General features: G+C 40.5%; 1 protein-coding gene across 5 annotated transcripts in view; it reads right to left on the bottom strand.

Annotated features, from left to right (window-relative positions):
• Nucleotides 1-15,811, bottom strand: part of HECTD4 (HECT domain E3 ubiquitin protein ligase 4) — a 196,340-nt gene that overhangs the window by 29,882 nt on the left and 150,647 nt on the right. For all 5 annotated transcript variants that reach the window (XM_059895298.1, XM_059895299.1, XM_059895301.1 and 2 more), the window contains exons 53-56: nt 12,292-12,429; nt 10,256-10,392; nt 8,550-8,710; nt 438-619 (exon numbers count right to left, since the gene is read on the bottom strand). In XM_059895298.1, the coding sequence (XP_059751281.1) occupies nt 438-619; nt 8,550-8,710; nt 10,256-10,392; nt 12,292-12,429 (618 nt within the window). The remainder of the gene's footprint in view (nt 1-437; nt 620-8,549; nt 8,711-10,255; nt 10,393-12,291; nt 12,430-15,811) is intronic.

Genomic DNA, 15,811 nt, shown 5'->3' with positions numbered 1-15,811 from the left:
AAACAGCTCCGCTTGAGGTCACGATGAATCAATTAGGTCTCTTTGGTGGCGTTTGATGGCAGGAACGTTCTCCTGTCTTTACACGTCAAACAGAATGTCTGTGACAACAGTACAGTGACTAGATTTCATAAATACGACTTCATTTTCGTTGATACACGATTAGTTTGCTTAATGAATGCTTAATAGGTTAATGACTAAATATGTCATCTAATACACTTAGATTTTTCAAAGAGTGAGAAAGTACTGCAAAGACAGCTGCAATCTTCCGTGCAGTTTATCTACACTAAGTCTAAAGGTCCTGTGCTGGGACTCCTCCCCCTGCTCACGTGGAGAACAAGGACACTAAGCACAGCTCCTGCTTGGCGCCCGGCTCACCCTCAGGGCTATTCCATCCTGGGCCTAATTTCTGCAGTGACAGCGGCAAAGCCGAGGTTTACCTGGGAGGGGAGGAGCGAGGAGCTGATTGGACAGCAGCTGCAGGTGCTCCAGGGTAATGTCCCGGATGGCAGGGATGTGGAAGAGGCGGGTAAACAGGTGCGGCAGCTTGGGGGCGAAGATGTTGAGCAGGGCCATGCGGCAGTACAGCCTGGCCAGTGCGGCCTCGCAGCGCAGCAGCTCCCTGCAAGGGAAGGGCAGGGGACAGGCACTGAGCTCTGACGCTCCGGCCTCCACACTGGGCTGGGCCGCAGGCCGCTGAAGGGGAAGGACCACATCTCAGGCTTCTCTGGCCTCATGTTCTGTGCTCCAAGTTAGACACTTGTGTTTTAAACAAAAAGCCACATTTAATTGTGTTTGATTTTTCCCAACTCAAAAACCACCGTGGAAAAAGAAATGAAAATATATGTTCACATAAAGACTCACATATACGTGTGTTCATAGTAGCATATATATAGTAGACAAAAAGTGGAAACAGCCCAAATGTCCAACTGAGGCACGGTAAATCCATACAATGGAATGTTATTCACAAATAAAAAGGGATGAAGCACTGACACGTGCTACGACATGGATGAACCTGGACAGCCCTGTGCTAAGTGAAAGAAGCCAGACACAAAAGCTCACATATCATGAGGCCATTTATATAGAGTGTCCAGAATTAAGCAAGTCCATAGAAACATAAATTAGATTGGCAGGGTTGAGCTAGGGGACGGGAGAAGGGGAACTGACTACTAATGGGTGTGGGGTTTCTTCTTGGGGTGATGAAAATGCTCTAAAACTGACAGTGATGATGGTTAGAGAATTTTGTTAATATACTAAAAATTGTTGGCCTGTATACTTTAAATGGGTAAATTACATGGTATGTGAATTGTATCTCTGTAAAGCTATTATAAAAATTTCAGTGTGGGCATTTTTTTTTATGTGATGAATTTATGAAGTGATGGGCATTCACCTTGAATAATAGCTCATTAGTGACTAAGCAGGTCTCATTTAGAAATGCATCTCTTGGTAAAGAATCTAATCTAGCTAATACTAAGCATAGGGGAGGCTCCCTGTATTTTATTAGCTAATCACCATAATTAAAAATTCTGCTGGTAGTAAACACTTAATCAAGAAGGAAAGTTAGAAGTAGCCCTTTTGGAATGTAAATTGGTGCAGCCACTGTGGAAAACAGCATGGAGGTTCCTCAGAAAACTAAAAATAGAGTTACCATATGATCTAGCAATTCCAATCCTGGGCATATATCCAGACAAAACTATAATTCAAAAAGATACATGCACCCCTATGTTCAAAGCAGCACTATTCACAATAGCCAAGACATGGAAACAACCTAAATGTCCACTGACAGATGAATGGATAAAGAAGATGTGGTACATATATACAATGGAATATTACTCAGCAGTAAGAATGAAATAATGCCATTTGCAGCAACATGGATGCAACTAGAGATCATCATACTAAGTGAAGTCAGAAAGAGAAAGACAAATACCACATGATATCACTTGTATGTGGAATCTAAAATATGACACAAATGAACCTATCTATGAAACAGAAACAGAATCATGGACATAAGAGAATAGCCTGATGGTTGCCAAGGGGGAGGGGGTTGGGGGAGGGATGGATTGGGAGTTTGGGATTAGCAGATGCAAACTGGTATATATAGGATGGATAAACGACAAGGTTCTACTGTACAGCACAGGGAACTATATTCAATATCCTGTGATAAACCATAATGGAAGAGAATATGAAAAAGAACATTATATATATATATAACTGAGTCACTTTGACGTACAGCAGTAGTTAACGTAACATTGTAATTCAACTCTACTTCAATAAAAAATTAAAAAAAAAAAAAAGAAGTAGCCCTTTTGTGTCTATAAAGTCTAGGTCTAAACCCACTCGGAGCCAACAGGGATCACTTGATATTACCTACTGACCCAAATTAAAGGTAATGCTCGTTCATCATATAAAGTGAAGACAAAAAAGAAACCAGCTAAGATGGTACATGTTAGGTGGTTTCTTTCTCGGCTCCACCAGTTTGTAATATTCTTGTGCCAGAATATAAAACAAACCAACTCCACCTGCTTCTTCCCTCCTCAGAAGTCTGTCCGTTGACAGTACTAGCACAGCTCACGAGGACCAGGGCAGCAAAATAGATGAGGTCTGACTATGAAAGCTGAAAGCCCTACAGACTCCCCCCAGCTCTCTCCTCAGATTGCAAAGCCTCAAGTTGCCAGGATGAAGCTGGAGTGAGATTATTTTCGGTCGACTCTGCAGACTGTTAATGCCTCTGAAGTCTCTGCTGAGGAGCCCCCCTGCCTCTTCATTCTCTAAAGTCCTCTCTCAAACCCACGTGAGTGCTTTAGGCAGAGTATACCTCTGATGAAAACCCATACTATGACCAGAAATTCCGTCACTGTATTGATCAAACAAATCTATGGCATGTTTCATATTTCTCCCAATACTGAGATCACCACATTAATACTGACTGTAAATGTCCTACATCTGTAGTCTGACTGTAACCTTGCAAAGCACTTTCTTGCCTTTTCTCTAAGTTGCTAGTCAACAGTCAATAGGTTTCATCTATCAGAGAAATTTGCCAAAAATATGACTGAAAGTCTTATTAAAGAAGTTTTTAAAAACTTTAAGAGTACCATATTGATATTCAAGCATATATGTTTGGGGATCCTCTTCAACAAATATTTGGAGTCTACAGAGTGAGCCAGGGCCCAGATTAAGCACTGGGGGCTCTAGCAAAGAATCAGACAAGGTCTCTGCTTTTAGGAAGCTTATGTTCTAGAGGGAGGAGACACACAATAAACAAGTTTTTTTTTTTTTAAAAAGAAGCAAAAATATCAGGTCCTGGAAGGGAAGTATTGATAAAATACAGTGTTAAAACAACGTGCTCCTGTGGGCTTACTTTAGATGGTGAGGCAAGGCTTTTTTGGAAAGGTGACATATTCATTGCGATCTGAATGACAAGAATGAGATAGCCAATCCACCAGAGGGCAGACAGCAGAAGCAAGAAGAACTACAATCCTGAAGCCTGTGGACCAAAAACCACAGTTACAGAAAGATAGACAAGATGAAAAGGCAGAGGGCTATGCACCAGATGAAGGAACAAGAAAAAACCCCAGAAAAACAACTAAATGAAGTGGAGATAGGCAACCTTCCAGAAAAAGAATTCAGAATAATGATAGTGAAGATGATCCAGGACCTCGGAATAAGAATGGAGGCAAAGATTGAGAAGATGCAAGAAATGATTAACAAAGACCTAGAAGAATTAAAGAACAAACAAACAGAGATGACCAATACAATAACTGAAATGAAAACTACACTAGAAGGAATCAATAGCAGGATAACTGAGGCAGAAGAACGGATAAGTGACCTGGAAGACAGAATGGTGGAATTCACTGCTGCGGAACAGACTAAAGAAAAAAGAATGAAAAGAAATGAAGACAGCCTAAGAGACCTCTGGGACAACATTAAACGCAACAACCTTCGCATTATAGGGGTCCCAGAAGGTGAAGAGAGAGAGAAAGGACCAGAGAAAATATTTGAAGAGATTATAGTCGAAAACTTCCCTAACATGGGAAAGGAAATAGCCACCCAAGTCCAGGAAGCACAGAGAGTCCCATACAGGATAAACCCAAGGAGAAACATGCCGAGACACATAGTAATCAAATTGGCAAAAATTAAAGACAAAGAAAAATTACTGAAAGCAGCAAGGGAAAAACGACAAATAACATACAAGGGAACTCCCATAAGGTTAACAGCTGATTTCTCAGCAGAAACTCTACAAGCCAGAAGGGAGTGGCATGATATACTTAAAGTGATGAAAGGGAAGAACCTACAACCAAGATTACTCTACCCGGCAAGGATCTCATTTAGATTTGATGGAGAAATCAAAAGCTTTACAGACAAGCAAAAGCTAAGAGAATTCAGCACCACCAAACCAGCTCTACAACAAATGCTAAAGGAACTTCTCTAAGTGGGAAACACAAGAGAAGAAAAGGACCTACAAAAACAAACCCAAAACAATTAAGAAAATGGTCATAGAAACATACATATCGATAATTACCTTAAAGGTGAGTGGATTAAATGCCCCAACCAAAAGACATAGACTGGCGGAATGGATACAAAAACAAGACCCATATATATGCTGTCTACAAGAGACCCACTTTAGACCTAGGGACACATACAGACTGAAAGTGAGGGGATGGAAAAAGATATTCCATGCAAATGGAAATCAAAAGAAAGCTGGAGTAGCTATACTCATATCAGATAAAATAGACTTTAAAATAAAGAATGTTGCAAGAGACAAGGAAGGACACTACATAATGATCAAGGGATCAATCCAAGAAGAAGATATAACAATTATAAATATATATGCACCCAACATAGGAGCACCTCAATACATAAGGCAACTGCTAACAGCTATAAAAGAGGAAATTGACAGTAACACAATCATAGTGGGGGACTTTAACACCTCACTTACACCAATGGACAGATCATCCAAAATGAAAATAAATAAGGAAACAGAAGCTTTAAATGACACAATAGACCAGATAGATTTAATTGATATATATAGGACATTCCATCCAAAAACAGCAGATTACACGTTCTTCTCAAGTGCGCACGGAACATTCTCCAGGATAGATCACATCTTGGGTCACAAATCAAGCCTCAGTAAATTTAAGAAAATTGAAATCATATCAAGCATCTTTTCTGACCACAACGCTATGAGATTAGAAATGAATTACAGGGCAAAAAACGTAAAAAAGACAAACACATGGAGGCTTAACAATACGTTACTAAATAACCAAGAGATCACTGAAGAAATCAAAGAGGAAATAAAAAAATACCTAGAGACAAATGACAATGAAAACACGATGACCCAAAACCTATGGGATGCAGCGAAAGCAGTTCTAAGAGGGAAGTTTATAGCTCTACAAGCCTACCGAAAGAAACAAGAAAAATCTCAAGTAAACAATCTAACCTTACACCTAAAGAAACTAGAGAAAGAAGAACAAACAAAACCCAAAGTTAGCAGAAGGAAAGAAATCATAAAGATCAGAGCAGAAATAAATGAAATAGAAACAAAGATAAACAATAGCAAAGATCAATAAAACTAAAAGTTGGTTCTTTGAGAAGATAAACAAAATTGATAAGCCATTAGCCAGGCTCACCAAGAAAAAGAGGGAGAGGACTCAAATCAATAAAATCAGAAATGAAAAAGGAGAAGTTACAACAGACACCGCAGAAATACAAAGCATCCTAAGAGACTACTACAAGCAACTTTATGCCAATAAAATGGACAACCTGGAAGAAATGGACAAATTTTTAGAAAGGTATAACCTTCCAAGACTGAACCAGGAAGAAACAGAAAATATGAACAGACCAATCACAAGTAATGAAATTGAAACTGTGATTAAAAATCTTCCAACAAACAAAAGTCCAGGACCAGATGGCTTCACAGGTGAATTCTATCAAACATTTAGAGAAGAGCTAACACCTATCCTTCTCAAACTCTTCCAAAAAATTGCAGAGGAAGGAACACTCCCAAACTCATTCTATGAGGCCACCATCACCCTGATACCAAAACCGGACAAAGACACTACAAAAAAAGAAAATTACAGACCAATATCACTGATGAATATAGATGCAAAAATCCTCAACAAAATACTAGCAAACAGAATCCAACAACACATTAAAAGGATCATACACCACGATCAAGTGGGATTTATCCCAGGGATGCAAGGATTCTTCAATATACGCAAATCAATCAATGTGATACACCATATCAACAAATTGAAGAATAAAAACCATATGATCATCTCAATAGATGCAGAAAAAGCTTTTGACAAAATTCAACACCCATTTATGATAAAAACTCTCCAGAAAGTGGGCGTAGAGGGAACCTACCTCAACATAATAAAGGCCATATATGACAAACCCACAGCAAACATCATTCTCAAAAAAAAAAAAAAAAAAAAGAATGAGACAGCCATGCAAAGTTCTGGGCAAAGCATTGCAGGCAGAGGGAACAGCATACACAGAGACACCGAGGAGGAAACAAGCTTGGTGTGTGAGAGAAACTGCAGAAGGAGAGTACGCAGGGAGAAGCAGACAGACTCTGAGGCTTGGGGAGGGTTTCGTGAGCCAGGTTAAGGGTTTGAATTCCACTCCATGGGAAGTGGAACGCCATGGGAAGGTTTGAATTAGAGGAGAGAGATGAATGATCTGATCTGTGTTTCTAAAAGATCACTCGGCTGCTGTGGGGAGAAGGGAGAGCTGAGGCCTAGACCAGTGTGGTGGAAGGGGAGATGGAGAGAAGCAGCCTGGGATGTACTTTGGAGGAAAAGTCAATGGGACCTGCCGATTGGTTACGTGAGGCAGTGAGGACAAAGGGTGACTTGGGCACCCCTCACAGATGTGGAAAGACCGGTGGAGGAGAAGGCCCGAATTCCACCTCACATGAGACATTTTAGGCACCTATTAGATTATCTGTGAGTAAAGGGTCAACAAAACCAGAGCCTTGTCCACGCAAGAACTGACTTCGGCTAACTTGTTTTTAGCTCAGTTCTAAAAACCTGACAAAAGTAGTATTAGCCATATATATGTGTGTGTGTGTGTGTGTGTGTATTTTTTTTTTTTTGGCCGCACTGTGCGGCTTACAGGATCTCAATTCCCTGACCAGGGACTGAACCTGGGCCATGGCAGTGAAAGCTGGGAATCCTAACCGCTAGGTCACCAGGGAACTCCCGAATATCAGCAATATTACCAGGCATGTTGCTTATGGTCAAAACAACCCCCGATTGGCAAGCTGCACTGGGAGGACTGAAGAAAGAGTGCTCTTGGTGGGAAGCTACAGTTTCGGGCTTTCCAGAAAATGGTGACTCTTACGAACTGGGCATGCCTCTTGCCGAAATCCCTAGAAGCTATGCCTGTGGAGTTGTTACAAGATACCGGCTTCTATTTGGGACGTGGGGCTGCTCAGCCATCATGCGAACACGGCGATGTGGAGTCTACCCCTCACACCTGGGTTGTCACTGGGTGGGTGGGTGGGGTCAGAGAATAGCCGTTGAACTTCTGTGTGGATGACTACGACTCCTGCTGAAATGTATGCACGACACTTCCCTGTGGCACGCCATGCTTCCCATCCTGGATCTTTCTAGGTGAAGCTAGTGCCAAGTATAGCCTATTTGGGTCTTGTGAATTTGATTGTCAAGTTGAACTTAAGACCACCCAAATGGGGCAATGAAATATCTGAGTGGAGATGGCAAGGAGGCAGTTGGATACGTCCATCTGGTGTTCCAGGGAGAGGTCTAAGTTGGAGATACACTCAAGTTGCTTCATAATTGACAATATAATGAGAAGTTACAATGCTATTGGGTGAACAGTATGAAAAATAGTTTATGGGGAAGTTTTATCAGAGAGCTCCATTTATCATTATATTTTCTTCTGAACTGTTGCAAGAATTTTTATGACTGAAAGAAGGAATTTACAGGTGCATGTGAAGGAATTTTGCCAGATCTTTAGGATTCAACCCACAGAGGGCAGGCACCGGTCCCCTCAGAGACCCCCGCAAAGTGCTGGGCACAAAGGAGCACTCAAGGAATACCTTGTTAGTTTAACAGAAATGAGCTGGCTGCTCACACAGTGCCTGGACTCCTCTTAGTTGTCTCTTCTTGACTTGGTTTACACTTTAGAACTTTTCCACGCTCTTCAAATCTCCAGACACCCCTCAATACCCCCAACTTACGGCAGAGTATCCATGGCATAGGTCAGGTGATATTGGATCCTGCAACTTTTCTTCCTAACTCTTGCAATTCGCTGTTATCTTTACTAGCTGCCTCTGTCTCTCTCTTAGCTTTGAAAGAAAAGCCTTCTTTGTCAACGATGAATGGCACATGTGATAAAACAGAGTAAGTGGATTTCTGTGACCCGCTAGAAAGAAGGGCTCAATTTTACCTGTGAATTTATTTTTTAAAAATTTCTGGCCATGCCACGTGGCCTGTGGGATTTTAGTTCCCCAACCAGGGACTGAACCCAGGCCCTCGGCAGCGAGAACTCGGAGTCCTAACCACTGGACTGCCAGGGCATTCCCTTACCTGTGAATTTGAAGGTTGGTATTGTCCAGAGTGACCAGCCCATTGGTGGCAGTCCTTCGGTAGCCTGCTGGGGGCCTTTCCAACATATCAATAGGATACCAGTATCGGACCAGCACACCTTCGCTTCGGAGGTACGTTTCTACCTGCACCAATTCATTTACCTACAATAGAAAAAGGAAATGTCTATTTGTTCTTTGAGCACTGACTTTTTTCCCCAAGTTTTAAAATACATATGTATACATGTAAGACCCAACTTTTATAGCAGTAAATACTAGTTTCATGTCACTGATTGAGGCTAAAAGTTCAAAGATATCTGGATAGTGTATTTGGTTTTTTCATACCAGTTGGAAAATTTGAATTGGTACAATAAATTAAAGAACTTCAATGTAATCATGAGTTAGAAATTTAAAGAGAAGAGTGCTATATTTCAGTAACAGTTCAACATGCATTGTTGCCAGGTAAAATTTATGTTCATTGTTTTTATGTTAATAATTTTGTAAAAGCAGGGAATCTGTCTGATAGCTCTATTTTATTGCTAGGAAAATAAAAATGTAAGCTCATGAATATGCATTCTGGATTCAAATAGCAATGTAATCTTTATTTAGGGACTACTATTAAAACAAAGGGAATCAAACCACTTGAGACATAACAGAATTATTACTTTAACAAAATTTCTATTTTTCTAGTTTTCCTTTCACACATTTCCATTGCTGAAAAATACTGTCAGTTACATACTTTCTGATAACCAGAATCAGAGCTTGTCTCAGAAGGCAGTGGGAAATTAACAATATTACTAATGGAATTTTCTACTTGAAAGTTCACCTTAGTAAATCACCAGCCAACAGCCTCTCTTAAAAATGTAATGATTTAAATTATACTCTGGTAAAATGGAGTCAGTTGAAGATGTTAAATTTTCAATTTCAAAGTATTAGTGATACCTAACATTATCTGTATCCGTAGACAGACAGATACCAAAGCTTATTTATGTGGCGATAGATACTTCTATATCTGAGACTCTTAGGCTTGATCTGTGTATTATTTCATCAGTTTTTCCTGCACGGGAAACAGAAATGCAAGCATGTATATGTAACCTAAGGATCATGTAGTCACAGCCTTCAAGGCCTCTGTTTCCAAAAGAAAGCTTAGGCTTGGCCCTTACTCTCTTCTATTCCTTCCCCCCTGCCACCCCACCCCACCTTAATCCTTGCTGAGCCCCATGAGAGGGCTCTGCAAAGCTGAGAAGAAAACAACTGATCTAGTTTAATACAGTCATTTTACAGACGGGGAAACTGAGGCTGCGAGAACCAGTAAGATGACATGATCAAAATCACAAAACTATTTCTTTGAGTCTGTATAACAATCATGACAATGACAGATCATCCATTCATCAAGGCCAACAGGAGAAATTTCCCTTGGAACTTGGAAGATATACGGTAGGGGCAGTCTGAACATGGTTGACGGAAAAAAACGGCAGTGGCAGCATGGTCTGAAGGCGCTGACAGCACTGAGAGTTAAGAGCTTATGTTCTACAATCAGCGCTGATCTGGGCCCATGAGAAAATCTCAGGCAACTCATCTGGCATGACAGCACTCAGCCTGGTTTCTTTATCCCTAATTTGAAGAATAATCTACCTGTATAATCACTTTTTAAGGTATTTGGAGTCTGGGCATGAAAGTCTCAGTGTATATAAAAGACTGTTCACTCACTGAATCAACATCTAAGACAACTCCATGAAGCCCAAAGGTTTTCAGCATCCCTCGGATGGCAAATTTTGGCAGGGCAGTTCCAACAGTACTGCTGGCTACGTTATTGCTGTCTGGAGAGCGGGTTACTACCGTGAGACCTGAGGAGGGTAGAGGGAGAAGTTTTTTCAGGAGCAAGTACCATTATTATTTTGGGACCCTATATTTTAGGGTCTAAAATAACTCTACGGCATTTACCAATACCCTCAGTTTAGTTATAACCCAAAAGGAACACAGCTCAGTCCGGAAGATAATAAAACAAAGTATTGTAAGAACTCGGGCAATTCAACAATAAAAAGACAAGCCTATTAAAAAATGGGCAGAAAATGTGAATAAACATTTTTCTAAAGAGAAAAGATATGCATGAAAAGTTGTTCAACATCATTAGTTATTAGAGAAATGCAAGTCAAAGCCACAATGAGATACCACTTCACATCCATTAGGATGGCTATAATCAAAAAACAGGCAATAGTAAGTGCTGGCCAGGATGTAGAGAAATTGGAACCCTCATATGTGCTGACGGGAATGTAAAATGGGGCACTTTGGAAAACCACCTGGCAGTTCCTCAAAAAGTGAGACATAAAGTTACCATATGACCCAGCAATTCCACTCCTACATATGTACCCAAGAGGAATGGAAACATGTCCACACAAAAACCTGTACACAAATGTTCATAGCAGCATGATTCATAATAGCCAAAAGGTAGAAGGAACCCAAGTGTCCATCAATTGACAAATGGATAAACAAAATGGGGTACTATCCATACAATGGAATATTATTTTTGCCATAAAAAGGAAGTAACAATATGAGCTACAACAGGGATGAATCTTGAAAAATTATGCCACGTGAAGGAGGCCAGACACAAAAGACTGCATGCTGCATGAGTCCATTTTTACGAAACATCCAGACTAGGCAAATCTATAGAGGCAGAAAGTAGATCAATGGTTGCCAGGGGCTAGTAGGAAGGAGGAATGGGGAGTGGGGAGGGTACAGAATTCCTTTTGGGGGATGAAAATGTTCTGGAATTAGAGGCAATGGTTTGGTGGTTGCACAACTTTGTGAATATATGAAAACCGCTGAAATGTATACTTTAAAAGGGTGAATTTTATGGTATGTGAATTCTCTCTCTCAAAAAAAGAGGAATTAAAAAAGAAAACTAGGGGCTTCCCTGGTGGTGCAGTGGTTGAGAGTCTGCCTGCCAATGCAGGGGACGCGGGTTCACGTCCTGGTCTGGGAGGATCCCATATGCCGCGGAGCAACTAGGCCCGTGAGCCACAACTACTGAGCCTGTGTGTCTGGAGCCTGTGCCCCGCAACAAGAGAGGCCGCGACGGTGAAAGGCCCGCACACCATGATGAAGAGTGGCCCCACTTGCCGCAACTGGAGAAAGCCCTCGCACAGAAACGAAGACCCAACACAGCCAAAAATAAATAAATAAATAAAATGCTGGCTTAACTCCTAGAGAGCTTCATTAAAAAAAAAAAAAAAGAAAATATATATGCCTGCCCCTGCCCATGATGTTTGTGAAGGTCTAATAATGAGTTGTTTTATTTCCTTTTTGTGCTTTTCTATGTTTTCATTTCCTCAAGATATGCAATAGATTTTTAATCAAATGAATAAATACATTGTATAAAATTCTAAAAAGCACAGTACAACCACATATTCATGGTTTATTAGCTGGGCAGCCAGGCCTAAGCCCGAGAGGCCTATCTGCAATCCTCCACCCACGCTCCACTTCTCAAGTGCCTTATCTCACCCTGCTCATGTGAGTGGTTCTGGGAATGCGGAAGAGGCCCCCAGAGGCCAGACAGCTTCTACTTGTGCCCCACCAGGAAGCCTAGGGCCTCACATGGGAGAGCCTGGAAGAGCTCACATCACCCAGAGTGAGGAGAGTCACCCTAGAAGAGCCAGCAGCTGCCTGGCTCAAACTCATGCTTGGGAAAACGCAATTTCTCATTTCAGAGGACGTTTCATAGGTGAAGGAAGCGGGGGAAGCAAAACCTTTTCGAACTTTATCAATTGTGAACTTGTTTGCTTCGTCCTTAATGTCTTCGATGGTGGGGAGATAAAGGTCTCTTGGGATGCCACCATTCTCCTCGTAGAGGAATTCAACCGTCTGCCGGGCAATATCCACCATGCCTAAAAAATATAACAGAACTGGTAACTCTCCGAAGAGCACACAATCTTCAGTCCAATCATGACACTGACCCATACCTAAAATGAAGAGATAAGGGGAATTTGTGGGAGTATGTAGCCTTTTGGGAATGGTAATTATGCAGTGTCAGTCAAGTTTAAAATACTCAATGCCCTACTTCTAGGCATCTCTCAAATCTCTCCCACAGAAATACAAGCACGACTGTGTAAAGGTATAAGAACAGTCCCTGCAGCACTGCTGGGAAATATAACAGCAACAAAAAACGGAAATAATGAAAGTATTCATTGATAGAGAACGGTTAAAAACGATGGTACGTTATTATGTAGTCATTTCATTTCGGTTAAGTCAAGAGAACAAACTATAGGACAACTAGAGAGGAAGAAGAAAGTGAGGGTAGTGTTTTTTTTCTTAGTTTATGCATTTTTGTACTGTGTTTGATTGTTGTTACAATGAACACATGTTGCTTATTTAAGAGAGACACAGAGCTTCATCAACTTCTTCTATCCAGTACTGGAATTTGCTCTGTCCTTCCTTCTCAGAGGGAGAAGACATCATTATATTCAATAGCAACAGCCACAATTAATTAATAAACCAAGTAAATAAATGTCCAAGGCCCTGAAGAAAATAGCACTGTGGGGAGGACAGAGGGGTGGCTGCCACTGCTGCCCCCCACACACCGCTTGAGAAGCTGTGGGTAAAAAACACCCGTTGACAGCATCTGCTTTTAAACAGGGCTTATCTCTATCACACTCATCTACTGCTCCTTTCTTTGCTGGCCTTGCTGTAATGAAAAGGCATAGCAATTTTCTGAGCACAGTTAAGAAGGGAGCTGCCCTTAGAGGAGGATGCGTAGAGAAAGAAGTGTCAGAGAGAATAACAAGAAATGTGGCCTGATGGCAAAATGTGGTTCATGCATACGAAGCAACACTACTTCATAATAGATAGGAACGGGGAGTTCCCTGGCTGTCCAAGGGTTAGGACTTGGCGCTTTCACTGCCGGGGCCTCGGTTTGATCCCTGGTTAGGGAACTAAGATCCCATAAGCTGCGCAGTTCGGCCAAATAATAATAACAATAATAGACAGGAACAGAATATTGGTACATAATACAGCATTAGTGAAATATACGCTAAGTAAAAGAAGACAGACACAAAAGACTACATATCATAGGACAATTTATATGAAATATCCAGAAAAAGCACTGGGACTGGGGGTAGGAGCAGGTACTGACATCAAACTGACACTGGAGAAGCTTGCTGGGCTGATGGAAATGCTCAAAAACTGTACTGTGATGATGCATGACTTGTTAATTTACTATAACTCATTGAACTCCACACTTAAAATGAGTGAATTTTATAGCATACAAATTGTATCTAAATAAAGTTGTAAAAAATAATCAGCAAAAGGTAGAGGGTATGAGGTGCAGTAAAATGAATTTGGCAATACGTTGAAAATTGCCTGAAGTCGGGTGATGGGTAATGCAGATTCATTACATAATTTCTTCTACTATTGTGTGTATTTTAAAGAGAAAATATAAACAGACCAATCACAAGCACTGAAATTGAGACTGTGATTAAAAATCTTCCAACAAACAAAAGCCCAGGACCAGATGGCTTCACAGGCGAATTCTATCAAACATTTAGAGAAGAGCTAACACCTATCTTTCTCAAACTCTTCCAAAATATTGCAAAGGGAGGAACACTCCCCAACTCATTCTACGAGGCCACCATCACCCTGATACCAAAACCAGACAAAGATGTCACAAAGAAAGAAAACTACAGGCCAATATCACTGATGAACATAGATGCAAAAATCCTCAACAAAATACTAGCAGACAGAATCCAACAGCACATTAAAAGGATCATACACCATGATCAAGTGGGGTTTATCCCAGGAATGCAAGGATTCTTCAGTATACGCAAATCAATCAATGTGATACACCATATTAACAAATTGAAGAAGAAAAACCATATGATCATCTCAATAGATGCAGAGAAAGCTTTCAACAAAATTTAACACCCATTTATGATAAAAACCCTCCAGAAAGTAGGCATAGAGGGAATTTACCTCAACATAATAAAGGCCATACATGACAAACCCACAGCCAACATCGTCCTCAATGGTGAAAAACTGAAACCATTTCCACTAAGATCAGGAACAAGACAAGGTTGCCCACTCTCACCACTATTATTCAACATAGTTTTGGAAGTTTTAGCCACAGCAATCAGAGAAGAAAAAGAAATAAAAGGAATCCAAATCGGAAAAGAAGAAGTAAAGCTGTCACTGTTTGCAGATGACATGATACTATACATAGACAATCCTAAAGATGCCACCAGAAAACTACTAGAGCTAATCAATGAATTTAGTAAAGTAGCAGGATACAAAATTAAGGCACAGAAATCTCTTGCATTCCTATACACTAATGATGAAAAATCTGAAAGAGAAATTAAGGAAACACTCCCATTTACCACTGCAACAAAAAGAATAAAATACCTAGGAATAAACCTACCTAAGGAGACAAAAGACCTGTATGCAGAAAACTATAAGACACTGATGAAAGAAATTAAAGATGATACCAACGGATGGAGAGATATACCATGTTCTTGGATTGGAAGAATCAACATTGTGAAAATGACTATACTACCCAAAGCAATCTACAGATTCAATGCAATCCCTATCAAACTATCAATGGCATTTTTCACAGAACTAGAACAAAAAATTTCACAGTTTGTATGGAAACACAAAAGACTCCGAATAGCCAAAGCAATCTTGAGAAAGAAAAACGGAGCTGGAGGAATCAGACTCCCTGACTTCAGACTATACTACAAAGCTACAGTAATCAAGACAATATGGTACTGACACAAAAACAGAAATATAGATCAATGGAACAGGATAGAAAGCCCAGAGATAAACCCACACACATATGGTCACCTTATTTTTGATAAAGGAGGCAAGAATATACAATGGAGAAAAGACAGCCTCTTCAATAAGTGGTGCTGGGAAAACTGGACAGCTACATGTAAAAGAATGAAATTAGAACACTCCCAAACACCATACACAAAAATAAACTCAAAATGGATTAAAGACCTAAATGTAAGGCCAGACACTATCAAACTCTTAGAGGAAAACATAGGCAGGACACTCTATGACATAAATCACAGCAAGATCCTTTTTGACCCACCTCCTAGAGAAATGGAAATAAAAACAAAAATAAACAAATGGGACCTAATGAAACTTAATAGCTTTTGCACAGCAAAGGAAATCATAAACAAGACTAAAAGACAACCCTCAGAATAGGAGAAAATATTTGCAAATGAAGCAACTGACAAAGGATTAATCTCCAAAATTTACAAGCAGCTCATGCAGCTC

The sequence above is a fragment of the Balaenoptera ricei genome, chromosome 14, assembly GCF_028023285.1.
Source record: "Balaenoptera ricei isolate mBalRic1 chromosome 14, mBalRic1.hap2, whole genome shotgun sequence".
Classification (NCBI taxonomy): domain Eukaryota; kingdom Metazoa; phylum Chordata; class Mammalia; order Artiodactyla; family Balaenopteridae; genus Balaenoptera; species Balaenoptera ricei.
Note: the sequence above shows the minus strand (reverse complement) of the source record. Positions and strands in the feature narration are given on the sequence as shown.